Consider the following 26,789-nt stretch of genomic DNA (forward strand, 5'->3'; position numbering starts at 1 on the left):
AAATACTAAACAACCTGCTTCCATGGCCGAGATACAGGGCGCCCATATTATAAGGTAAGGTTATAAAACCACCATTTAAGATCATTTTAGTGAAAGTTTCATGTTCCTATCTCATAGAATTTAAGAACAATGATGAATAAATAATTTTCGAGCAAAATTTAAATGGCCCGCTGAATATATTACCGCAGGAGCCGCGGCCGCGGAATTTAAATGACCACGTCAAAGGGTTAAAGCCACAAATCTACACATGATCTACACCACACTGCGCTACAATACTGAAATGATGTAAAAGGAGATATGCAGTGGACTGCTGTCTTAAGTTTTCATGTATTTCCCCATAGAAGACAATGGCACATTGTTTGTGGTGCTTATGCATTGGGCCAATTTCATCTTTACCAATGAGCTGGTGGCCTGGCATGTCTTATACGTATGATTCTAAACATTAAAAACTTGCCTGTGAGGACTGGCACGATGACGACGTTTGCTCTGACTAGGTCCACTCTCATGTGATTCATAATCATCAAAATGAGGTGTGGAGCAATGGGATGCTCTCTTCTCTCCTCTTGACCAGCATGGCGATGAGTGACCCATAGTCTCTGTGCTCTGCAAGAGTAATCACACAACTCCACTTACATTCAAATAATACTTCACTGCTCTGAATTATCTACATCAGCCCTGTCCAACGCGGCCCATGGTAAATTTTTCTGGCGCCCTCCATAACCACATATAATTGAGCCGATTTTTAATATTAATTCAAATTTTAAGACAAGAGACATTTTTGAACATCTGAGTACTGTTAAATATTTTTGAAAAATTTTATTATTATTATTGTTTTTATTATTATTATTATTATTATTATTATTAGTAGTAGTAGTAGTAGTAGTAGTAGTAGAAGTACTAGTAGTAGCGTGTGGTGGTGCCCGCACCTCCATAGGCATCAGTGAATTGTGCCCGAGTACATAGGAACGTTGGACAGCACTGATCTACATGCTGGCATTCTAGTTAATGTGTGCGAAATGAGGGGAGGCAGAGAGTTCTGTGAGTGTGCACATGTAAATTCAAGTGAGAACCTACTGTACATATGGAATAATTAATATTACTTCAACTTATGTAGGCTGTTCACTATCATCTGAAGGTGCCTTACACGATTATTTATTGTTTTCTCATGGATGTCCAACATGACATGGAATAAGGACTGACTCTCTACATCTCACCATAACTGCCAATTAGGCCCACTGAGTAATTGCCCCTGTGAAACATTACATTTGATTCCCACAGAGAAGAAATAATGGCTGTATTTGCACCCACTGGCACAAATCAACTACCATCTCATCATGGCTCTTCAGCAATCCTCAGAAATGGAAACTGCTAAGCACTTAATGATGGGTGGGCAAGACATTTCCAGAGTCTGCAGGAAAGTAGTTGCTGAAGCTACATTTGGATGCAGACAGCGCTCTCCTTCTTCTGTTCCTGGGCAATGGGGATGAGTAAAAGAAAACAGGACATAAGGTGAAAGCCAAGGTGCATTGCTGAGACCTAATTTCTTTTCTGCTGGAACTGAAAAGATTATATTACCACAGGAACAAACGCCTCCATTGCTCTGCTGGTAAATGTTTGGGAAAACCTAGGATTTTCCCATTATTCCGTATTCCCTTTCTCTGACATCTTTGTTGAAGTAATGAGCGTAAGTCTAAAACACCCTCAGATGCTATTAACTGAAAGCCTTTGTATATTCAATCAACAACTTGCTACATCGTTCAAATTCTTCATAATCATAGACATATTGTGTGACACAATGGCTGCAAGGTGAATAGCAGAGCAATGAGAGGCAGCCATTACTAGACAATGGCCAGTAAGCATGCGGGCCGTCTATGATGCGGTGTTTTCTGTGAGGTTCACATTTTAAGATGAAATACAGCTAAACATCGGTAACTCAAATCTTCCTGTATACTTTAAAAAATTTCACTGAATTGTAGTCATGTAATAGACAACATGGCTATTAAATCAGCAAGTACAAATATTGCGTGACATGAAGTGGCGATGGTATCAAGCCTATATATTCAAAGCTTTTGCATCATCATGTTTGGCAAAAATGTGTTACACACAATACTAAAAAATTAATTTGGGAATTAGTGATTTTATAAACACATGTTCAAACATATCACAAGAGTATCCCAGGTATGCTGTACATGAGCAGGTAATGTAAAGGTAAAGTTGTCCCTCTGCTTAACCATTTAAGCATTACACCATGAATGTGTATGGGGGAGCGGCAGCATGGTAATAAATATCAAAAGACTTGAACAATCTAAAAATTTGCTGTATTCCTTCCCCATACTTCTGATTAAACACTGATTCAGGAGGAAATTAAGAGGCGAGTGAACTCCGGTAATGCTTGCTACCATTCAGTCCAGAACCTTTTGTCTTCTCGTCTGTTGTCCAAAAACATAAAAATTAGAATATACAAAACTATAATTTTGCCTGTGGTTCTGTATGGGTGTGAAACTTGGTCTCTGACATTAAGGTAGGAACATAGACTGAGAGTGTTGAGGAGAATATTTGAAACGAAGAGAGATGAAGTGACAGGAGGTTGGAGAAAACTGCATAATGAGGAACTTCATAACTTGTACTCTTCTCCAAGTATTCTCCAATTAGAATGTTCAAGTCAAGGAGGATGAGGTGGGCAGGTCATGTAGCACGAATGGGGGAGACGAGGAATGCGTATAGGATATTGGTGGGAAAGCCAGATGGAAAGAGACCACAGGGAAGACCAAGGCATAAGTGATTGGACAATATTGGAATGGATCTTAGAGAGAAAGAATGGGATGGGATGGATTGGATAATCTGGCTCAGGATAGGGACCAGTGGAGGGCTCTTGTGAACACAGCGATGGACCTTCGGGTTCCATAAAATGCTGGGAAATTCATGAGTAGCTGCAGAACTGGCGGCTCCTCCAGAAGAGCTCAGCTCCATGATAAGGTAAAATTGTTCCTGTGCTTAACTAATTAAGCACTACGCTATGAAGATGTATGGGGAAGTGGATGTAGAAATCCACAGATTAAACACTGATACAGAATTAATTATGCATTTTCAGCAGTGTAAGTGGCAAGCCACGAACCGCTTCGACCTCAGAATTATCTTCAAGACTACACTCTGTGGGACACTGATGAAAACTGGAATGGTAGGAGATGCCCAGCAGACGAAGCAGTGTGTGTACAGCATCCCATGTGATTATGGCAGATGTTACATCAGTGAAACAAGCAGCCCTTTAGAAGTACACATTAAAGAGCACAAATACAACCTGACACGAGGTTTGCTTGAAAAATCAAAATTAGCCCAACATGCTTATAAAGCCACAACATATGTTGGAATGGAGCGAAGGTCTTGCAGATTGAGCCAAACACCACATACAAGGAATACAAGAAATCAGTCCACATGTCTCTGCTGGACTATTCGATCAGTCAACCCAGTGTTAATATCTCTCTCATCTGGACCCCTGTCATCAAAGCAGAAGTCAAGAAATTACAACTCCATAAGAAATATTGCTTCCCTCCAGCGATGATTTAAATCGAGATACTATGATGCAAGGCCTCATATGCATGGAGTTTCAATAATTTCAAGTTTTCTTAGCTCTCACAGATGGGTTGTGCTGTGCTTGGCTTGTATACCCCATCTTGGGGCTGACATAGGTGTCTGGAGATAAGGACTAGCTCTATCGATTGGGCCAAACTGAGGTGTTACCTGAAGACGGAGACAGAATTCAGTCTCCGAAAGTGTTTTGAAAAATAAACAAGACAGTGTTTTTAGATAAAGACAGGATGATGAATAATGTCCAAAAACATATTTGTACAACAGTTTCTTCCAATAAAGAATAAATGCAAATACCTTCTTAGTAGTTATAAATACCAACTAGCACCTACTGCAATCAGATCACTTTCAAGGCTATTTTTGTTACCGAGAATTCTTGAATTAATGCCAGTAAACCCTATTTACTTCTTTTTTATATCTCACTTTTATGTTTACCATGTGTTGTGTTCAATTTCTCGAACAGTTAATAAAACAGATTGACAAAGCTTGGGCATTCCCAACATACTGTTTGGAATGAGATTTGTTTGCCATCACAAAATTTCGAAATAAGGAAACAGTTTTATGCAGAATAAATGAACATAAGCATTATATTGAAATGTGCAAAGTAAATAATTACGCATTGGGCAGAAACGCAATTTTAGACTGTAGCCCATATGGGTGTTATACTTAATACCAAAAATTCACCCTATACGTGCATTATATTGTCTTGTACTCCATTACAGCCTGATATGATAATAACAACCTTTACTATGGTCCGCCCCACCTACTAATTATGGATCGTAACGTCACACTAGTGTTTTTTTTTTCTTCCGAGGTATTGCATGTCTAATGTCATGACTTTGCCAGCAATTACTAATAATTTTAATATGCTATGAGACATACGTACTTAGGCACTAAAATTTATGTAACATATATAACATGCCAAATAAATTTAATTACAAAAGGATTACCTGAGAATGATTTGGCATTGATCCCATAGCCAACGTACGAGAATGAGATCCTCCATGATGAGCTGAAGAATCCGAGGGTTCTTCTGGTTTTCCTTGATTTACCTTCTTTTTTGAAAGAATAGTCATCTTCGAACCATTTAATAGTACATTAACCAAAAAAAGTCGATTCTCAACTATATACAAAAAGTTAAATTGTTATTTCCAAACCACCAAAACGGTGCTATTCCCAACCACAACCACCACCAATGAACAATCATACGTGCAGTGATTCATTTTCATGTTACTGGACCCTGACTGGGACACGGCTCGTGAGATCCTAATAGCTTACCTCCTTAGTGATCCGTGATTCATTGCCAAAGGTGATCGGAAGATCCGTGGTCTGAGTTTACTGACATTAATACCCTCATGGCGTTGGGACGTTGACCACTCGCTCAGAAACTCAAGATTTTCCTAAAATTTTATGGAATCCGAAGGTTCATTATCGTGTTCACAAGAACACTCCACTGGTGCCTATCCTGCGGTAGATCAACCAAGACCATATCTCCCATTCTTTCTTAGATTCGTTTAAAGATATTTTATCACGTCTGTAATTGTAAAAGAATAAACCCATTCATCTGGTCTAGAGCCCGTTATTTTCGTCAGGCGTACCCTGTGCACGTGACATTAGCAAGGACAACGGGAATTCAGTCTCCTCTCAATTTCCTTCCAAATCAAATTTTGATTTGCTACTGTCATTCCCAAATATATGCACTGTGTCACATTTTCAAAGGATATGTTAGGTACTTATATGTTATTATTTTGCTCTCAATTATCGTGACGATACAGTAAAATGGACTCAGTTTACTCTGTTTACTTCTAAACCAACCTTCTTACCAGCGTCAGTTCAAGTTTCTGTGCTTTTCTTTGTGGTAGGTTAGTTGTATTGTATTGTATTTTATTTCATCCATTTTGCTACATAGTAACACTTGGACACGTCATTCGGTAATACAAGTTAACAAAATAAATCTACAAAGTTACAAGCATACTACCAACATTTGTTACAATCATAAGCAAAATATGAATACAACATTCCAAAAAATATACAAACTACTATATACAGCTCATGAATGGCTATGACATCCAAACATAAGTACTTGCATCATCCACTTTTTATTAAAATTAACAAATTCATTTATCATATAAAAATAATGTTTCAATAAGAATGATTTTTAAGTTTTTTTAAAAGCTGAAAAACCCACTGAGTTTTTTATTTTGTTTGGCACCTTACTATACAATTCTATCCCCATATTTACCATATTTTTTTTTAAATAATGTAGTTCTGCAGAACTGAACATGAAAATCTATGTTTATTCTTGTATTATAACTATGAATATTTATATTTTGGATCAAATCTGCTTTGTGCTTTTTATGTAACATAACATCTTTAACATATACAAAGATGTGACCGTGAGGATGCCATAATCTTTAAAAATTTGCCTGCATGACTCTTGTTTACCAAGTCCACTAATTATTCACAACACCCTCTTCTGTATTTGAAATATCTTTATACTACGAAGAAAGCAGTTTTCTGGGATTTGGCACCGTGCTTACATCTTTATACTATCACCTTCACCCCCCAAAATATTATTCCATATCACAATAACAATTGAAACTTTCCAAAAGAAATGCTTCTTAACATATTTGGACTCAAAACTCCTCTTAGTGATTTAATTATATACCTGTAAGATGTTTTACTAAGTTTTGAACATAATGACTGGATGTGGGTATTCAAGTTAAGGTTTTCTATAATATGTGTACCTAAAAATCTCAGTCCGATGAGTAAGCAATTTCCAAGTTATTATAGAGTATCTGCGGTCTAACTACAAACCTATTTTTACTAAGATCTAATGACACAGCAGCTGTTTTTTTAATATTTATTAAAAGGTTATTTACCTGAAACCATGTTTCAAGCTGTTTCATGATCTTAGTTATTTTTGGTTGAGCTCCACCTTTATCTTTATCAATAACAAGTACATTAATCGTCTGCAAACAGTACCATTTCCGCACCTTGTACATTTAGTGGGAGATCATTTATATATAGTAGAAACAGTAGTGGTCCCAGAATTGACCCCTGTGGTACCCCATGTATTGTATCTCTCAAGGGTGATGTATAGTATTTTGGATATTTTTATTCAGGTGATTTATTTCAACAAATTGTACTCTGTGAGATAAATAAGATTTAAACCATAAATTAGTAACCCCTCTGAACCCATAGTAATTTAATTTATCTAGTAATACACTGTGGTCTATCACATCATATGACTTTATCAAGTCAAAAAATATTCCTATAATGTGTAACTGTTTATCAGTCGCCTCCTGTATACTCTCAGTGAAGGCCTGGGAAGCTGTTTCTGTTGATTTGTTTTGCCTAAATCCATTTTGTACTTCTGTTAATATGGTATATTTTGTTATACACCAATTTTTCTAGTATTTTGGAGAAAACCGGCAAAACTGATATTGGCCTATAATAACAAACTTCTGTCTTTCCCCTTTTTTCTACAGTAGTCTTACTTTAGCTATTTTCATCTTATCCGGAAAGACTCCCGATTTTAAAGAGGCATTGAAAATATGAAAATATGTAATGTGAACATCTCTTGGCTAAATATTCTGGAATTTCATCAAAGCCTGCAGATGGTTTACCTCTTAGACTTTTTATTACCCTCTCTATTTCAATTTCGGTAATAGGGAGCCAAAACTATGTGTTCATTTGATATTGAATCCTCTGTTGTGAGGTTTGTTATCTCCCAGTAGATTCATAGCATCAGCAGAGACCAGCAGCTGATGTGTTCCATTTAATTTCAGTCCCACCTGATTTTCCTGGATCTTACTAATGGCATACTCTAAAGAAAACTTGAAGCATAGTGGCAATAAAGCTTCTCCTTGTTTTAGACCATTCTGGATAGGAGAAATATCAAACAAATGGACTTTACTATATGCCTCATTCAAATATATGTTAATCAGTCTAACTAATTTCATGGGTACCCCAAACTCTACAAGAATATCATACAAAGCTTCCTTCCTAATTGAAACAAAGGCTTTCTTGATGTCTGTGAATAACTGATGTGTTGTCTCATTGTACTCCCATTTTTCTCTTGCATATCTGATGAATACAAGAAATCTGATCAGTAGTTGATCTGTTATGGTGAAACCCACACTGACAATCCCTAATAATTTTGTCTACATATAGACTTAACCTTGAGGGAAAAGTCTCCAGAGTATACATTATCGGTAACATATAATAATTTTAGACTTAGAAATGTTGATAATGTTAATTTTTTAGGTATGTATTTAGATTGTCAACTTAATTGGAAAAAACAATCTGAAAAATTATTAAAGAAACTGAATACAGCGTGTTTTATGCTCAGGAAGTTACAAGCTCTTTGAATGGTCTATTTTTCTTATTACCAGTCTCAGCCTGAATATAGTATTATATTCTGGGGTTCTTCTCCAGTTATGAAAAGTTTATTTGTTGCCCAAAAAAGAGCGATTAGGGTTATGCTGAGATTGAGTCCTGGAAACTCGTGTAGAGGTTTTAAGAGGTTGGGTATTTTGATGGTTCCTAGCATATATACCTATTCTATATTGAAGTTTGTTGTCAGAAATCACAATTTTTTTTCAAACCAACAATAATATTCATCATATAAACACTAGACAGTTTGGAAAGCTACATGTGTCATCAGTGAGATTATCTTCAATCCAGAGAGGCGTGTGATATTCATCCATTATGGTTTATAATAATCTTCCTCAAAATATACAAAGGATGAGTGACAATGTGAAGATTTTTAAACGCACACTGAAAAGTTTCCTCACAACAAATGCTTTTTATTCAATAGATGTATATATTCCTGCTAAGCATGTATAACATTTAATAACTATATTCCTTATAATTTTGTTTATAAATTACAATGTTAATTATGGTTATTTGGTACTTTTGGTTGTGTGTGGTTGTTTGCTGTTGACATGACTGTATTTCTGCAATCAAGTCTTATTATGACGAATTCAATATCCGGTCCCATTCGGACAATGGATCAGTGAATTTATGAATTATGTATGTATGTATATCTCCAATCCCCTATATGTCTTCAAGGTGTAGTGCCTAATTAAGCAGAGGGGAACCTCAGCATAACCTATTGTATTTATCTTCACACTTCTAGCTCTTTAAATAGAGATACAGTAATAAACAAACATATAAATGAATGACTTTCAGTTACTGTTTATAACCAACTCACTTCATTCAGCAGGGTCCTCCTGACAGCTGTAAGATGAATAAGGTAAATAATAACTAAAGTTATATCAGAGGTATACAGAAAATTTTATTCTATTAAAGCAAAAAATAATATAAAAGTCACCAAGTATTCAAATACCATATGGAAAGCTATTATTTTCTGTGCAGTTACTCAAGAATCCCTTCCATGCTCCTTTGATCCATCAATAAGAGAATTTCCAAGTTCCATTAGAGAGAAGTGATAGCAATGAACTAGGTATTTTACCTTGTATAGGAAAGTCGTTTTACTTAAATATACAGAAGCAAGAAAATGTACTAAATAGATGCTCCCATTTAAAATTCCCACCACCATTCATTTATATGTACAGATTATGCAATATGACACACATGAACTTTTCTCTCTTGTCTTCTTTCACAAAGGTATTGCACACAGACTTGCATGTTGTTTGAGAAAGCACAGAGGAGGAAATTTTGCTTCCACAGAATGCCATATTTACAATTTTTATGTAATGTTAGACATTCTGAATGTGCATAAATTATTTGTATTTTAGCATATAAAGTTAATTTTCACATCATACAAAGCTTGAAATACACATTTACTGTTTCTTGACTTGGCATGACAGCTCTGATTTTAATTTGGCTGCTAGCTCAATGAAACTGGGAAATCAAATATTTGATTCTTGACCTTGAAATGGCACTTCATGAAAAATATAAATGACAGTTGCTTTCCCACTTATTACTTTCAAACTGACTGTTCTTGTAATGCTTTCTACTTGTTTGAGTTCAGTTCTTTCAGCATAATTTACTTACTTTTGTAGACACTGTTAGGGTATGTCTGTGCTTAGAGTTTACACCTGTAACAGATCATTATTGTTTTAATGTTTGTAACCCCTTATATACGCCACTGTTTTCAACTTCCCCATTTTCGTTTCCTTTATTTTAACTCATCTATTCAATAAATAGATGTGTACATGTCTGAAAATACCACACTTTCGTTAGTAGAACATCTATATTTTGCATAAAACACTTTTGGCTTGGATAAAGAGACCTGAGTAAGTCACACTTTATGCACCAAAACTTGGTTCAAACTTAAAGGAATTACAGGCAAGAAATGTGTTTTGCAGTGAAGGGGAGAGAAAACTAAGTCTGCCTACAATTCAAGCTTGCTCATAACACTGTTGAAAGGGTATTTTTAGGCATACACCACACAACATGTTTGGTATCCTGAAATGATTCATGTGTGTATATTGTGAATCCTGATGAAGAGGAAGGGACACTGGCATAACTAGGCACATGAAAACAAAAATATCAAAACATGATAATTATTAGGTGTATATTCATACTAACACATACATCACTGCATAGAAATGGAATGGAGCTGCAGCCAGAAACACTTCCCTCCTTCACACTGGGAAGTGCTGTTTCTTCACACTTCAGTTACCTCTCCTCTTTATTTTGACAAGGGCTGCTGAAGATCAGTCAATATTCTTCACTCAAACTTTCGTTATTTCCAATCAATGAAGACTGGTGTTGACAACTATACTGTTCTTGCAAAACATTACTAAACTGCACACTAAATGCAAAAAGTGTGGTAGCACATTATAAATATAAAGATGATGACAGTATAAAGTACTTGAGCCTTTGAGAGTGTTCAGGTTGAAAGCTGATGACCAAGGTTGGCAAATGATGGGTTTGGTGGCAATTGACCGTAAACACTACGAAACAATACTTCTGGGACCGCAACAGGAGTAATTTTATGTAAAGATGAGTCTCCTGTTCTCCAGGTTTTCTTCCGCACACGGTAAAAGATAACAAATCCAATAACCATGCTGACATTGATGAGAAGAAGTGTGAGCACAGACACAACCACTAGTGGCCTAGGAGTACAAATGTATTCCTCTTCTGTATATATTTCTGAAAAATGAAAGTTGAAATTCAGATTTACACTTAAAATCTCAATTTAAGTATGTTGCATGAGATTTGAGGTTCTCATGACACTGAATATTATGACTTCTGGGACGTGACACCATGTAGTTTGTCCTGAAGATAGAGGCAGCAGGTACCCACATGACATTCACATCTATCTACTAAGTTTCATGGTGTCACATCCCAGAATATCGTAATCTTAAGTATGTTCTTCTGAACATCCAGCCATTCATGATATGAGTGTCTACAGAAATGTGGAACTGTTAAACTTGTTCATGTAATCCTGCAGCTGCCTATTTTCTGTAAAATGTAAAAATCGAGCAATTGGATTTCAGACTCCTTGCCACTCCACTTAATTGAGCTGTATCTTCTATTTACAGATCCAAATTAGTTTAATATATGTTACATTTCCTTTTATTGGATTATTCACAGCAACACCTGTATGAATTTACTACTCTCTAATGTGTTATGTGAAATCATTACTTCAAGCTACTGTCTTCTGGGTTGTAATACACTGTAATCTAATAGAAGTTTATGATGTCCCTCCAAAATGTGGGTAAGCTTCTACTAGACTAGACTCCATCACAGTAATATCTCTTGTCAGCACTGTGAGAATGTGGAATCTCATAAAAGAATTACATTTCTACAAGGGAAATATTAGGCAAGGAAAATTTAAATAATGCAACAAATTGAAATGTAAATTAACAAACAGTACTGGAGACAAGACAATTTCAGAACTGAACTCATTTCTAATGTGAAGTGACTTAACCAGAAATAATTCATCTACAGACTCAACTTTAGTTCATACAACTGAATACAATTTATGCAGTTTGTTTAATTCTGACTCCATGAAATACAAATAAACATCAGGCACTATCATGGAAGATAAAGAAAGATGAACACTTCTTCATTTTATTTTCGTAATGTAGTCTGACACATACTAAATATTGCTCAATGCAACAAAGTTGATTAAATTAAATGCCACTATACTGCTTACTGAGAATTCATTAAAAAACCCATCAAGATAGGTTGGTCCTTGTCCTGATGGGGGGATGCAAAAGGGGCTTTTGATAGTTTCTTTCCTTCGTTTTTTGCCTTCTACCATCATTTTACATGATCTATATCATTTTGTAGTCATCTCTTTCCTCTCCCACACTGTCCTCCTTTATGTGCTGAACACCCACCACAGCAATACCCACAATCATGACCTCATCTTCATATTGGTTTTGCCATGTACATTTCCATTTCATTTTCCTTCCTCTTCTTACATTGTTAATTTCTTAGTGCCTAAAGTCTCCTAGAGTTCACAAGCAGGAATCTTTCCTGTCTCCTCAGTGCCCTCCCACAGAATTGGGGTGACTTCCAACTTGTGTGTCTCTGTGGGTAATTCAAGAGATGAGTGTTGAGTGGACCCTTCTCAGTACCCCTATATACATGTCTAGGTGTGGAGCCCAGACCATTAGCCATGAATACCCAAGTAGTGCCCCTTTCAGGGCCAAGATGATATGACCAGTTTTTCTCAATGTGTAGTCTATGGTGGTCCACCAGATGTTCCCTTATATTATATAGTCCATATAGTATTATATGACTTGTAATAATAAAAAAAACTAATTTGAAAGAAAATTGTGATTATTGTTTAAAAAAATACTTTAAATTTATGGTTATAGGAAAGTGTTACAGAAAATTTAACCACAAATTTTCTCCTTATTCTCAGAGAAAAACATAGTTGCATGCTCTTTACAGATAAGGGGAATGTTATGATAACTGAGCAGCTTGCATGTGCACTGGCAGCCTATATAGTGGTCTGCAGTTGCTGAAAATTTGAAAAACGCTGACATAGACACTTCAACGGTTGTGTGACCTGGTTTGGTTCTGCCATTCTGACGTGTTACAGCTGACTGGAGGCTGTGATGTAATCAACTTGAAGTCCCCTGAAGCCATGTGAGTCTGTGTGTGTACATAAATATACATGTGTGCAGGGCACAGAATGGATAATCAGGCATGTGGAATGGGCAGCCTTCTCTCACTCTGTGAGATTTCAGAGCTGAGAACTCCCATTTGTCGATTGCATGGTGGAGCAATTCAAGACTACCCTGCACTGAGTCGCTTAGAGTTCTATACCATGGTCATCTACCAGGCCATGGCTTGCACCTGTTTTTGGTGGACAGATGCATGTCATGATTCTATCAGTGCCTGCAAGCATGCATTTAAGTCCTTTAATATCCAACATACACTGGATAAATTTATTACTTTAAGTGTCTCCATGGCAAGACTAAACTGTCATGTGGGAAGCCGAGCTCGTAACATGGGACACATTTGTTCCTAGTCTTTCTCAGTCTATCTAACAATGAAACGTTAAAACTCACCATTGTAGTGCAACAGATCAAGACAGAGCTCACTGAAGCGCTATCAGAAAATGACAAAATAATTGTCATTACAAAAATGATACATAATTTAATGAAACAAATTGTTGCCAGAATGTATAGGCCACTCAGAGTCATAGAATTTAATGACAATGGCATTTGGAGGCAGCGCCATGGGCTCAGAAAACAGGTGCCAGACTTACATCTTGATGTGGCTTTGCTCTCAGCGACACATTTCTAACCCCATGAGAGGTTCATTCCAAATTATCACTTCTATCATACTAACCATTTTCCGGGATGAAAAGGCATTTCCCATAACCATGTAGACCTATGATTTATGTGCAATATGTATACCTGACAAAAGCAAAACCTATTCATAAGAGGAAGTCCATCCTCTCATCAGAGAAGACATTACATATGGCCTAGGACTGCAAAGGCTTAGTAGCACAAAAAAAAATCTCTGATGATGAGTCTCAACGGTCTTGGTGCCAAGCCAAACTGGCTGGCGGTATACCACCAGCCGTAAAGTAACTCTGACTTCGACTTGGTCTACCCGTTCAGATGTTGCGTGTCAGAAACTAAGGCACGTCAGGCAGGCACAATGTAATTCCATACCTAGCATATTAGTTGGGGGTGATACCATTACTTGGCGTCCATATTACCTCTGTTTTTAGTTCCAACAATTATGATCCTTTTTTTAAACTCTTGAAAGAAAACAGAGAAGCATTCCCACAAAACTCTTACTCTTGGGTGGCTGAGCTCTATAATGCAGTTTCATTATGGGAAACTTCTTACAGTCATTCTGTCATTATACAACCACAGGTACCGGCGGTATCCATAAACAAATGCTCTCTCACTTTCCTGCTGTCCATGTACAACCATACACAGTCAGAGAACTTGGTTCCTGTTGCCTCAACAGTAGCAAACATTGTCCCAATACTGCAAGTATGTAAGGACTGCTCCCTTCTAACTAGTTACAGACATGTCAGTTTCACTAGTTGTTTTTGTAAGACCATGGGGGTGTAGGGTAAACTGTCAACTTCTGCAGTTCCTGATGACAGAAATCAACTTAAGAATGATTAATGTGCGTTTCAGCACCATAAGCCCACACTTTATCACATTGCGAACCTGGAATACTGTATCCAGAATTGTTTTCTTGTTTTCCAACACCTTTTCAACTTGGACAGGCGTGCAACACAACTTTGATATATGGTATCCTCAGTGCTCTCCACCAGTGCAATATTTGTGGTCAGCTACCATTGTGTTTTTGGAGCTGTCATCAGGATCATCACTTCCTTGTTCATCTTGGAAATGTATTCTCTTTTCTTTATCCCAAAGAAAATGGTCAACTACTAGGAATGGTTTTAAGTGTGACCCTATTCACAACAGCCATCAATGGGATGGTTAATGCTGTTGGTCCATCTGCTTCAGTGTCACTGTGTTAATTCTGTTGGCATTCCTGGAGCATGGTTAACACAGAAAACCAGCTACAGCTTGCTATAAATCCTCTGTTGCACTGGAGCTTGCAGAATAGACATTCCTTCTTCACAGTGAAGACCCAGTGCGTATTTCACCCAATTACAGGGTTTACACTCCACCACCCAAACTTTTACCTTAAAAACAGTGCTCTGCCATTTCCTCTAGCTATCAATTTTACAGGCAATTTTCTTGACAGCAAACTCACATATATCAGTTGCGATGAATCCGTGGTAAGGGTGAAAGGTCATTCAATATTGTGGCAGGTCTTGGGTCAGGGATCAGACAGTAATACTTCACAGGGCCCTCATCTGATCAGTTTCATGTATGGTTCTGTCATGAAGTCCAAGTTGTCTATAACAGATCCTGTTCACAGAATAGGATTCGTCTTGTCTCTAGTGCCTCCAGTAACAGCCAGATTATGTGCCTGTTTGTGGAATCTGGAGAACTGCATTCACTAGGAGGAATTTTCTCCTGTGTTGACATGTGATAATGTTGGATTGGTAATCATATCATCATCATAAGTTGGCAACATTTATGCTTATTGTTTTTTTTATCCATCCGTTTCCGCTCTCTAATAAATGGAAGACTCGTGAAAGCACTATGTTCCACACACGGACAGTGTATCTTAATTCATCCACCTTTCCTGACATTATTTCATCAGGTTATGGGCCCAGGACGTTTTGAACTGTGAGTGTGTATAATAGAAAGATTTGTAATCTGCTGGTGGGTCGTACTTCTTATTGCCTATGTGTTGTGAGGACATTGCCAACGATGTCGAATGACGAAGCAGGAGCAAGTGCATTGCTTGCCGGGATCCAAAAGCTGAAGGGAGTCGTGAACTACCAGGACTGAACGTTTCAAGTACAAAATTATCTAGAACACAGGAATCTATGGAGTGCAGTTACAACAAGTGGAACTGAGGTAGGTGAAACTGTGACAACAGATAAGGATCAATGTGCTCGTACTTCCATCTGCATGCTGCTAGAACCGATTTGTTTTCCCAAAGTCTGCACAGCTACTACCACAAAGCAAGCATGGATGAAGCTGAAAGAAGCCTACGAAGATAAAGGCTGGGATAGGAAATTACGGCTACAACAGAGTCTTTGGAACTGTAAGTTAGAAACGTGTTTGTCGATGGATGACTATGTGACTAAAGTCTTGAACTTATCACATCAGTTAGAGGATGTCGACGTCAAAGTAAGTGACGACTGGAAAATATGGATACTTCTCGGTGGACTGCCTGCGAGTTATGAGCCATTTCTAATGAGCCTTTTTAACCTCAAAGAGCCAATGACTGTGGATGAACTAGTTGGAAAACTGCTGGCGATAGATGACTTAAGAAATACTTCTGAGCAGCCGAATCAAGAAGAGATTGCCATGTATACACAAGGCAAGAAAAGGCAACAGTTCAGACAACACAAATCTTCGACTCATGAAGATAGAGCAGACAAAGAAGGAGGAGAGAAGAAATTCCAATTCAAGTGTTACAAATGTCATGAGACCGGTCACAAAGCTTCGGAGTGCCCATCGAAAGGTTTAAAATGGGGTACTGGGAAAGAGAAGGGCAAATTCAAGACAAGGACTGGTGCTATGATGTCAATGGCAGGTGAGAGACCCATTGTAGGAAAATGGTACATTGACAGCTGCTGCAGTAATCATGTAAGCCCTGACAAGAAGTGCATGACAGAGTTCACACAGGAAACTCCTAGTATAACAATCACCGTCGCAAATAATCAGGTGATGGAATCAAAGGGTAAAGGTAATGTACCAATAATGTTGAAAGGATCCGACGATGCTCGTGAGCTGTCTAATGTGTTGTATGTGCCCGATGCCACGGCAAATCTTTTGTCTGTGAGCAACACTGTGAAAAAGGGATACTGTATGTTTTTCTCTGCAGATAAAGGGTGTCAGATATTTAACAGCAAAGGATGTCGAGTCACAGGAACAATAGTTGGTACAGCCAAGGACGTGGGTGGAATTTATGAACTAGAAGTTGAGGACAAATTGAAGTGCTATGCTATTAGCCAACCTAAAGCAAACAGGGCGAACATACAGAGTCCAGCTTTATGGCACCAACGTCTGGTCCATCTTAATGCAGCTGATATGTTGAAGTTAAGAAAAATTGATTGTGGAGTGAATTTTCCTGATTCTGAGAACAAGTTGGATTGTATCCCATGTGTAACTGGCAAACTGGCAAGACAGCCTTTCCCATTGAGTGAGTCAAGATCAAGTAAGAGACTGGAATTGGTTCATGCAGATCTCTGTGGGCCTTTAGAAGAAAGATCATTCAGTGGTTCCAGGTATGTACTACTTTTGAAGGATGATTATTCGAGAAAAATGTTTGGATATTTTCTCGCCACAAAATCAGACGTCTTTAAACACTTCAAAGAATTCACTCTGAGAGCAGAAATCGAAACAGGTGAGAAGTTGAAGTGCATTCGTACTGATAATGGAACTGAGTTCTGTAATAAACAGATGAATGAGTTTCTAGCTGAGAGAGGAATAAAGCATGAAAGAACAGTCATTTTCTGTCCTGAACAAAATGGCAGAATAGAGCGCTCCAACAGGACTGTAATCGAGACCGCAAGAACCTTACTGGAAGGAGCTGGTTTACACAAGCGATATTGGGCAGAAGCAGTGAACACTGCAATCTATGTAAGAAACCGGTGTCCATCTAAGGCAGTGTCAGGAAAAATACCTGAGGAACTTTGGAGGCAGAAAAGGATAAGTCTCAGCCATTTAAGGGTTTTTGGCTGTGAAGCTTATGCACACATCCCAAAACAGAAGCGAAGGAAGCTGGATCCAAAGAGTGAGAAGAAAATATTTGTGGGATATAGTGAGAGCAGCAAGGCCTACAGATTGCTGGACACTGACCACAAGGGTAATCTCACAATTGCCAAAACAGTTGTTTTCTTTGAGAATAAGTTTCCAGGTAAATTAGTTGATGACAGCAAGCCAACCCCAGATCCTTTGCCCGTAGTTAGTGAGTTCCATTCAAAGGATCCAGATGATATGGTGGAGGCGAATGTTCAAGATAAGTCAGGCTCTGAGGACAGCAGAAGCACTACCACCGTAGACAGTGAGGACCATGACATCCAGTTAGTGGAAGAAGGTGGATCCCATCAGAACCAAGCTGGTGAGGACACACAAGTCCGAAGGTATCCATTACGTAAACGTACACCTAGAGTTTTTCCTGATCATGTCATGTATAGTGCAGTGCAGTGTGACCAGGAACCTGAGGACATTGAGCAAGCCTTGAAGTGTGCTGATAGTGACAAGTGGATTGAAGCGATAAATGAAGAACTTGACGCTTTGAAAAGCAATAAAGCGTGGGACTTAGTGAACCTTCCTCCAGGAGAAAAGGCTGTGGGTAATAAGTGGGTGTTTAAAATTAAACACGATAGTGAAGGCAAAATTACAAAACACAAGGCACGATTAGTGGCCAAAGGATTCACACAAACTTATGGGTTTAATTATACAGAAACCTTTTCTCCTGTAGTAAGGTACTCCACACTAAGACTTTTGCTTTCTTTAGCTATTCAGTTAGATTGGAAAATAGATCATTGGGACATTGTAACCGCCTTTCTGCATGGCCCTCTTAAGGAGAATGTGTATATGGTTCCACCTTATGGGCTAAATGCTACGGATGTAAAAGGTAAAGTATGCAAATTGAGAACAGGATTGTATGGTCTTAAGCAATCTTCACGAATTTGGTATGAACAACTTCATTCTGAACTGTGTAAATATGACTTTAGACAGTGTGAATTCGAACCCTGTGTATATACGAAGTCCAGTGAGAAAGGTGTTGTGATAGTAGCCATTTATGTGGATGACATCTTTGTCTTTTACAGTAATACTGTAGAAATGCAGAAGCTTAGGAAGGCACTAAGTAATGAGTTCCCAGTGAAGAATCTTGGTGCAGCTAAGAATATTCTAGGGATGAGAGTTGAAAGATCGAACAATGTAATCACTTTGGATCAGAGCAACTATATTAGGAATGTCCTAGATAAGTTCAGCATGCAAGACAGCAAACCAGCGCGCACTCCTCTAGTTACAGGGACCCAATTGGAGAAGGGTGTATGTGATACTAGTTTTCCATATCAGAGTCTAGTAGGATGTCTCATGTACATTGGAGTTTGTACCAGACCTGACATAATTCATGCTGTAAGTCTGTTATCTCATTTTAACACTTGCTATGGAGAAGTGCATGTCCGAGCTGCCAAGAGAGTACTACGGTACTTGAAAGGGACTGTTGACACTAAGTTAACGTTCCAAAAGAATACCACAGCAAAGTTAGATTTGTGTGGATATGTTGATGCAGCTCATGGTAATGACCCTCTTGACAAGACCTCGTATACTGGATATGTTTTCAAATTGGGTGGTAATGTAATTTCCTGGGAAAGCAGGAAACAAGATTCGTTATCATTGTCAAGTACTGAAGCTGAGTACAAGGGGCTGAATGATGCCGCTGGAGAGTGTGTACGTTTACACGATTTACTGAATGGACTGGTTGAAGGTATTAAAGAAGGGATTTACTTATCAAACTTTGTACTAGAATTGATGGATGAAGAGAAAGTACCTGTAATCTTTAATGATAATCAGTCAGCCCAAATGTTAAGTAAGGATAGGCGATTCAGTAAGCGTACTAAGCATATAGAGTTAAAGCATCATTTTATCAGAGAAGCCATAAAGAAAAGTAAAGTGAAACTTAATTATATTCAGAGTGAAGAGCTGATGGCAGACTTGTTGACCAAAGCTCTGCCAGGTCCAAAAACTGAGTATTTTCGTCGCAAGTTGAATTTGATTGCATAGTTAATTATATTATGTTTTACTTGATTGTAGACTTATGATTGTGATGAGATTAGGAGGTCATGTTGGATTGGTAATCATATCATCATCATAAGTTGGCAACATTTATGCTTCTTGTTTTCTTTTATCCATCCGTTTCCGCTCTCTAATAAATGGAAGACTCATGAAAGCACTATGTTCCACACACGGACAGTGTATCTCAATTCATCCACCTTTCCTGACATTATTTCATCAGATAAGGGTGGCAAAACAGCTTAATCATCCATCATATATGTATCATCTTTCACCTGACCTACAGCAACATGTGTTGAGTTACATGCTGCAGTTCCTCCAACCACTGGCGTGTACTTCAAGAACCACCTTCAGCACCTTAATACACAGGTTCTGAATGTCACTTCCCTTAGACTCCCGCTTCTTCCATCCTAGCAAATTGGTAACCAACCTGCAACCATCAGCTCATCAAACAGACCAAGGCAAAACATCTGTCTTTAGTCGTACTTATCGCCAGATTTTTTCTGAACTCGTCTCTCTTCCCAGACTATACAGTCATTTACACTGGGGGGTCCTTATTTAATGGTTGATTGGTTGTGCCTTCCCCTACAAAGGTCAGGTGTTTTCTTGTTGACTTCTGTGTTCTTACAGCTGAAATCTACTGCATGTGAGGACCTCTTCTGCATTTTCATGATCAACCTCAACACTGTCACATTCCCTGAGTGCCCTCTCGAGTCTCCAGAGCTACAGACCTGATCATCCAGTTGCTGTGGAGTGCTGCTACAAATCTGACACCCATAATGCAGGAAATGTCCATTGTTTTATTGGTCATTTGACAACACAGGCTTGCTTGGCAGTTGCTATGGAGGCTACTACCTATTGAATCCTTGAGTCAGAATGACTCTCTGTGGTAATGTTCATGCTCATTTTTGTTGCAAAATTTTAGTTTTCTGGCAGAACGAATTGGCCTCTACACAGCACAGCAAATTGTGGGCAGTGAAGTTAATTTATGGCAGTCTTCCTTCAGCTCCATTAGGAGGAGAAGACTAGGTTGTATGCCTAAGATTCAGCACAACTCGCCTGACATCTGTTAAGAGGTGACATGGCAGTTCTCTATGTATGCTGTGGTCTAGCCCTTACCATTTGGCATGTACTTTTAGAATGTTCACACTATGTAGAATGTAGCAGACTCCATCTTCAGGGCATGTTTTGATGCATCCTCAGATAATGGTTGTGGTAAGCTATCCAATCTCATGGTATTTCAACATGGTACAGGGGTAGACAAATTTATTTAACAATTTTCCTTTCAGCTCCAGCTTGGGTCATTGCAGCTGTTGTTTGACGATTTTCACTTGAATACAAACACCCTGTTTTATTGGATTTTTTTTTTTAATTAATATTTACTGTTCTTTCATTGGGATTCTTAACCACTTTAAAGCCCCAAGTTTAATATCGGATTTTACAAAGGGCAACCCACCCTGAACAGTATTCAGGTGCACACAGTCACTGATGCTGATGTTCCACTTATGACCTACATACATACTCATTCATTAAAACATTATAGAATTTTAATTAAAATAAAGCATCTGGATTCAGTGACATGTCTGAAGTCAATAGGAATTGAAATTAAAAAAATGGCAGCAAGCGATGATGACAGAAAATAAAATTGATGATACAAAGGACAGGTTCTACGAAGAACTAGAACATGTATTTGAAAAATTCCTGAAGTACCCTATGAAAATTTTGTTAGGAGATTTCAATGCCAATGTAGGCAGGGGCTACATTTTCAAACCAACGTTGTGAATGAGAGTTGCAATGAAATTAGTAATGATAATGGAGTTAGAGTAGTAAACTTTGCCACATCAAAAAATCTTACTGTCAAAAGTACAGCATTTCCATATCATTAACATCCATAATTTACTTGGACATCTCCTGATGGGAAGACACACAATCAAATTGACCATATTTTGATAGATAGGAGATGGCACTCAAGTGTACTTGATGTCCAATCATTCAGCGCAGCAGATTCTGATACTGACCATCCTAGTTACTCTAGGAATTAAACAAAAAGCTCCAGAAATCTTCAACTTGACAGTACTCAGTAACATAGTTATAAAGGTCAAAGCTTGTATATCCCAAAATGGGCTTACACAGTGCAACAGTTGCGTTCTGGTCACATCTTGGTGCACTGCAGGCAGCCTCCTCACTGCCTGTGGTATGGGTGCAGTCATTGCCAGCGTGAGTGCCCACAGAAACAGAACTCATTCTTCTCGAAATACACAACAATCAACTGATCTTCCATTGCTGCTCTTTGCAGCTCTGATCAGCAGCATGGGCAGCAATCACCATAACAAAAACAGCAGCAGTTTTCAGGAAAATATATGTATCAGGACACCAATGAAATCTCAGGTTAGTCAGTGCAGACTGAAAGAGTAAATACTGATGTAACGGACCATGGGTTCCTTGCCTTCGCTAGGGTGCAGCCAATTATGACAGAGCTCTATGCTGCTGACAGAAAAATAAAAGGTTGCTGCCATAACTGTAGCTGTGTTCAGACTATTGAAGAATAATGCCAACAACAGTTCACAGAACCCTGTAGATCATAGCATTCAATGCTAACGGCCCTGGGAGTCAGGCCTACAAGGTCAGGAAACAGTTACAAGACTTAAAAATAGATATGGTCCTGTTCTCAGAGACACCGAAAATTCATATGAAGTACTGCATTCCAAACTATGATGTTTATTGGACTGACTGTGAAGACAGCACAAAGGCAGAATTGCCATCACAGTTAAGAAAGGCATCCCTCACACACATGTTGACTAACCACCTCTCATATCAGTAACAGCAATAGGGGTTTGTACACAGACTGGAAACAGTGAAATATTCTTTGCAGATGTTTATAAATCCCTGCAAAACTGTGGTGCGAGAGAAAATATCAGAGAGCTGTTAGGTTTTAGAAATAAGTCCATCCTGGCAGGAGACCTGAATGCAAAGTACCCTGTTTGGAATATTAAGTTTCAAACCTCTAAGGCTTGAAGCTACTGGAATTATTTGCTAGTTATAACTTAAAAATTCGACATCTACACTGCTCTATGTTAGGCCTGGAATTTTTTAAAATGCATATGCGCATATGCAAATGCATATTTTGAGGGTTTTTGGTTGGTATTGCATATTCTAAATGTAAGAGCATATTTCTGCATATATATTTGGAATTAAGGATAATTTCTCTATTCTCTAACAAAATCGGGGTTTCCTGTGTTTTGGACATCCCTTGCCAGTTGCTATTCTCAACTCTCTGAGTAACGGCACTTTTACCACTTAAAATACAAGCAATTTCAAAAGGGAGGGGATAGGATTTTCCTGCATTCCTTAGACCACCATAGCAGACAGTAGCATCAGAGGTTTGGTCTTGAGAGAAGTCTCTTCAGCTAATGTGTTACTTTCTTCTTTAACAGTCTGCATCAAAAAAGTGTTCGTGTACTGAAAATGCCTGAAGACAAGTGCAGCAGTAGATATTTAAAAAATCAGTGGGTATCGGGTAATAGTGACTATTCAACAGATGGTGTCATCGTGTACTGTCAAGTTTGTGCAAAGGAAGTAAAATGTGAAAAGAAATTTCAACGTGAACAACACTCAAGAACGACTGCACATATTACAGCAAAGAAGGGGAAGAACGGCACACCACAACTACTTCTTACACAGGTCAAACCCAAGTCCTCTGTTAATACATTTTCAGCCGATCTTTGTAAGGCTTTAGTATGCAGCAACATTCCATGGAATAAATTAAGCAATCCAGTTCTGCGATCATTTCTGGAGAAATACTGTGTAATTAAAAAAATCCCAGATGAATGAACTCTTAGAAAAAATTATCTGCCTTTGCTGTATGAATCTACTCTAGACTCAATCCCTTCTGACATCAGAGGGAACTGTGTCTGGATATCAGTGGATGAGACAACCTATTTATGTGGCCGATACATAGCAAATTTCATAGTTGGTACGCTACATCCAGATGGACCTGGCAAACCTCATCTTCTTGCTTGCAAAGAACTAGAGAAAACCAACCATAGGACAATAGCAATATCTGTAAATGATTCTCTGCAACTACTATGGCCATCTGAAATTGAGAATAACTGTTGTAAGGTGCTTGTATTACTCACAGATGGAGCTTCCTATATGTGTATATATGAAAGCAGCAAAGGCCTTACAAGTATTTTATACAAATCTTATACACGTAACCTGTTTAGCGCACGGATTACACCATATTGCAGAAAGAATATGCACAGTTTCCAGCTGTTAACGATTTAATTTAAAGTGGGAAAAAAAAATTGTTTCTGAAAGCAGCAGCTCATGTCCAGTTCTACAAAGATTGCCTACCTCAGGTTCCTCTGCCACCTGAACCTATCCTAACTAGGTGGGGGACATGGTTATCCGTAGTTTCATTTTATCAGGAGAATTTCAATCAAGTAGAAGAAGTGGTTACAAAACTTGAAGATGAGTATGCATGTGTCTGTGAAGCAAAAGTGGTGTTTGGAAGTGATACTGTTTATCAAGATGTGAATTTTATCCATGCACATTTTTCTACAGTTTCAAAAGCCACTGAGAGTTTAGAATCCTGTGGTGCACTCCTTCATGACTCACTTCAACTCGTTCAGAAAGCAACTTGTTCACTGAATTCTGCTCTAGACGAAATTGGAGAGAAATTTAAATGCAAGTTAGAAATGGTGTTGAATTCAAACCAAGGACTATAAAAGATTCAGTCAGTTAGTGCTTGAGTGGAATTAGGGTATCTTTGACAGATGAATGTTCCGAACCTTTGGCGCCAGTGTATAAATACTGTCCAATCACATCAGTTGATGTAGAAAGATCATTCTCAGCCTATAAACTCATTTTTACGGATAATAGACGCAGTTTGTCTCCACAAAACACTGAAAGACTTCTAGTTGCCTATTGTGATGCAACTTTCTGCAGTCACTGATACATGTAAACAGGTGAGTCTGAATGAAGTGACCCATTTCTTAAGTGCATATTTTCCCGCTTTTCAGCGCCTATATTAAGTGTTTTTAGTGCATATTTTAAATGTTTTTAGCGCATAAAGATCCAGGCCCTACACATTACACACCTGATGGCAGAAGTGATGTTCTCGATATTTTAGTATGAGGAAATCTGACTGCCAGAGGTCACTGTCACTTACATCCTGGACTCAGATCACCTATCAATAATGTTTAGCATTCTGGATCCTGTTGGAACAAGGGAGGCTTGAGACCCAGTTGAAAACCTGACAGAATGGGAGCTGCTTCAAAGCCTCATCTCCAAATGCCCAGATTCACTCCTCTAATGAAATTGATAAAACAGTATGCAACTTTGCACAATCTGTAGCCTTGGCATACAGAATACCAACTAAGGAAACTATGTGCGTAAGGGGTGGGCCATAAAAACTGGCCCTTGCACTGTGACTTTCAATGATCTATTAAACTAAGAAAACTATAATTTTAGACCAGAAATATGCAATACCTGGCCTAGATCCTTTATTAAACCACAAAAGAAAGTTCAGAAAATTATGTCAAGAAACCAGGGATCCAGCATGCAAAACAGCAGTAAACATCAAAATATCAGGAAAATGGTAAAAAAAGGAAGAGAGAGAGAGCACCTGCAAGTTAGGAAACAGAGTTGGTAAACTGTGAAATCACACCTCAAATAATATTGCTTATTGCAAAAACCCTCTCAAAAAGTGGTGGACCAAAGGCACCATCTGCAGTTCTTGGTCCCTTTGGCTCCATATTTGAGCCAATCAATAAAGCCAACATAACCACTGACTGCCTGGAAAACCAGTTCGGAGCGCATGACTTGGGTGGCTATAGCCACAGACAACATGTCAAGGCTCAAGTATAGAATTTCTGTTGGATACCATCGAAGAAGATACACCTCTTACTTTCAGACTCTGTGATGTTTCAAAAGAAATACAAACTTGAAATTATGAAAAGCCTGTGGTTTTGATGGCATTCCAAATGAATGTCTCTGGCACCTTCCAACATCTCTTGTGTATTTAACACATTTGTTCAATTACTGCCTCTGGCTTGGTAACTTCCTGGCACATTGGAAGGAGGCAAAAATCATAACTCTGCTCAAACCCAGCAAAAGGAATAAATAACTTGGTCATGGATCTCGAGGAGACTGAAGCCAGGAATGACTGTGCTGGCAAAGCCAGCAGCAATTTAACCAGCTGACCGACTGAACATTGATCGGACAGAACCTCCTCCTTGTGAATCATGTAAATAGCTTGGAATAATCATCGATAAAATTTCTGAAGACTGCTTATAGAAATGATGGAAGCCAAGGCATTTATAACATTTATTAGAGATTATTCCCTATTCAAAAGTGAGTGGTTCAACACTAACATTAAATTAACCCTCCATAAAGCACTAATTAGCCGGTCACGGTAGCTGAGAGGTCTAAGGCATGTACTGTCTTCGCTTGCTTGGAAACCGGGATTGTGGGTTCGAATCCCACTCAGGGCATGGATGTTTAGTTTGTGTGTGTGCGTTTTTCTGTGTCTGTGTACAGGTAGAGGCCTTGCGATGAGCTGATCACCCACCCAAGGAGTCCCACCGAATGTGTAAGATCTAGAAAACCGAAGTGAACGGAGAAGTTCATGGAGGTAGGCCTAGGCCCATTGGGGCTGTAGTGCCAAGGAAAAGAAAAAGCACTAATTAAATCAGTAATGACTTAAGCTTGCTATGTCTGTGAACCTGTGGCTCATACCCACCTTTGGAAATTGCAATGCTTGCAAAACCAGTTTTTCCAGAGCATTGGTAAGATTCTACAGTGCACACCAGTCTGTGAGTTGTGCACGGCTTTCCAAGTACCATATATTTATGATTCCATAACGAAATTGTGCATGTAACAATCTGAGCAGAGGTCATACAAAATCATGAAAATGCAAATGTTCATGATATTGGAAGAGGCAAACCCCAACACAGAAAAAAAACGAGGCTTAAGCTTGCTGGTGGTTAAGCATACAATTGTTCAAGTGACTAGGCAGCTGCTGTAACATGAACTACATGAGTTATGGCATGATCAAGTTTTTTGTGAAGACTGGTAAAAGTCCTAGTGAAATGTCAGCCCTGTGAGCAGTGCCTTATGGTGAATATAGTATGAAGAAATTGAGTGTTCATGAATGACACAGGTGGTTGAAGGAAGGGCAAGATGATGTGCAAGATGACCCAAGACGTGGGCAGCCAAAAACGTAGAGGACAGATGCAAATGTGGATGGAGTACAATCAAACAGCGAATCAGCAGTGTTATTTGGAAGTGCTGACAAGTTTATGGGAATCTGTTCAGAGGAAATGACCTGAACTCTGGTCTCCACATGATGCATTAAGAATTCGTGAGGTTGTTGCTAAGAAATCCATTACAAAAATGAAC

The 26,789-nt window shown here is 38.5% G+C and overlaps 2 protein-coding genes across 5 annotated transcripts in view; both read right to left on the minus strand.

Moving 5' to 3' along the window:
• LOC111863516 (OTU domain-containing protein 5-B) overlaps positions 1 to 4,798 on the minus strand; it is a 47,830-nt gene extending 43,032 nt beyond the window's left edge. For both annotated transcript variants that reach the window (XR_004512914.1, XM_023849880.2), the window contains exons 1-2: positions 4,536 to 4,798; positions 455 to 603 (exon numbers count right to left, since the gene is read on the minus strand). Coding sequence is in view for 1 of the 2 variants with exons in the window: in XM_023849880.2 (XP_023705648.1) it covers positions 455 to 603; positions 4,536 to 4,661 (275 nt within the window). In the remaining variant the exon portion in view is untranslated. The remainder of the gene's footprint in view (positions 1 to 454; positions 604 to 4,535) is intronic.
• A 4,080-nt stretch (positions 4,799 to 8,878) lies between these two features.
• Positions 8,879 to 26,789, minus strand: part of LOC111863521 — a 171,530-nt gene continuing 153,619 nt past the window's right edge. For all 3 annotated transcript variants that reach the window (XM_023849892.2, XM_033751095.1, XM_023849891.2), the window contains one exon: positions 8,879 to 10,713. In XM_023849892.2, the coding sequence (XP_023705660.1) occupies positions 10,451 to 10,713 (263 nt within the window). In that variant the 3' untranslated portion in view covers positions 8,879 to 10,450. The remainder of the gene's footprint in view (positions 10,714 to 26,789) is intronic.

Source organism: Cryptotermes secundus, unplaced genomic scaffold (assembly GCF_002891405.2).
Source record: "Cryptotermes secundus unplaced genomic scaffold, Csec_1.0 scaffold89, whole genome shotgun sequence".
NCBI lineage: Eukaryota > Metazoa > Arthropoda > Insecta > Blattodea > Kalotermitidae > Cryptotermes > Cryptotermes secundus.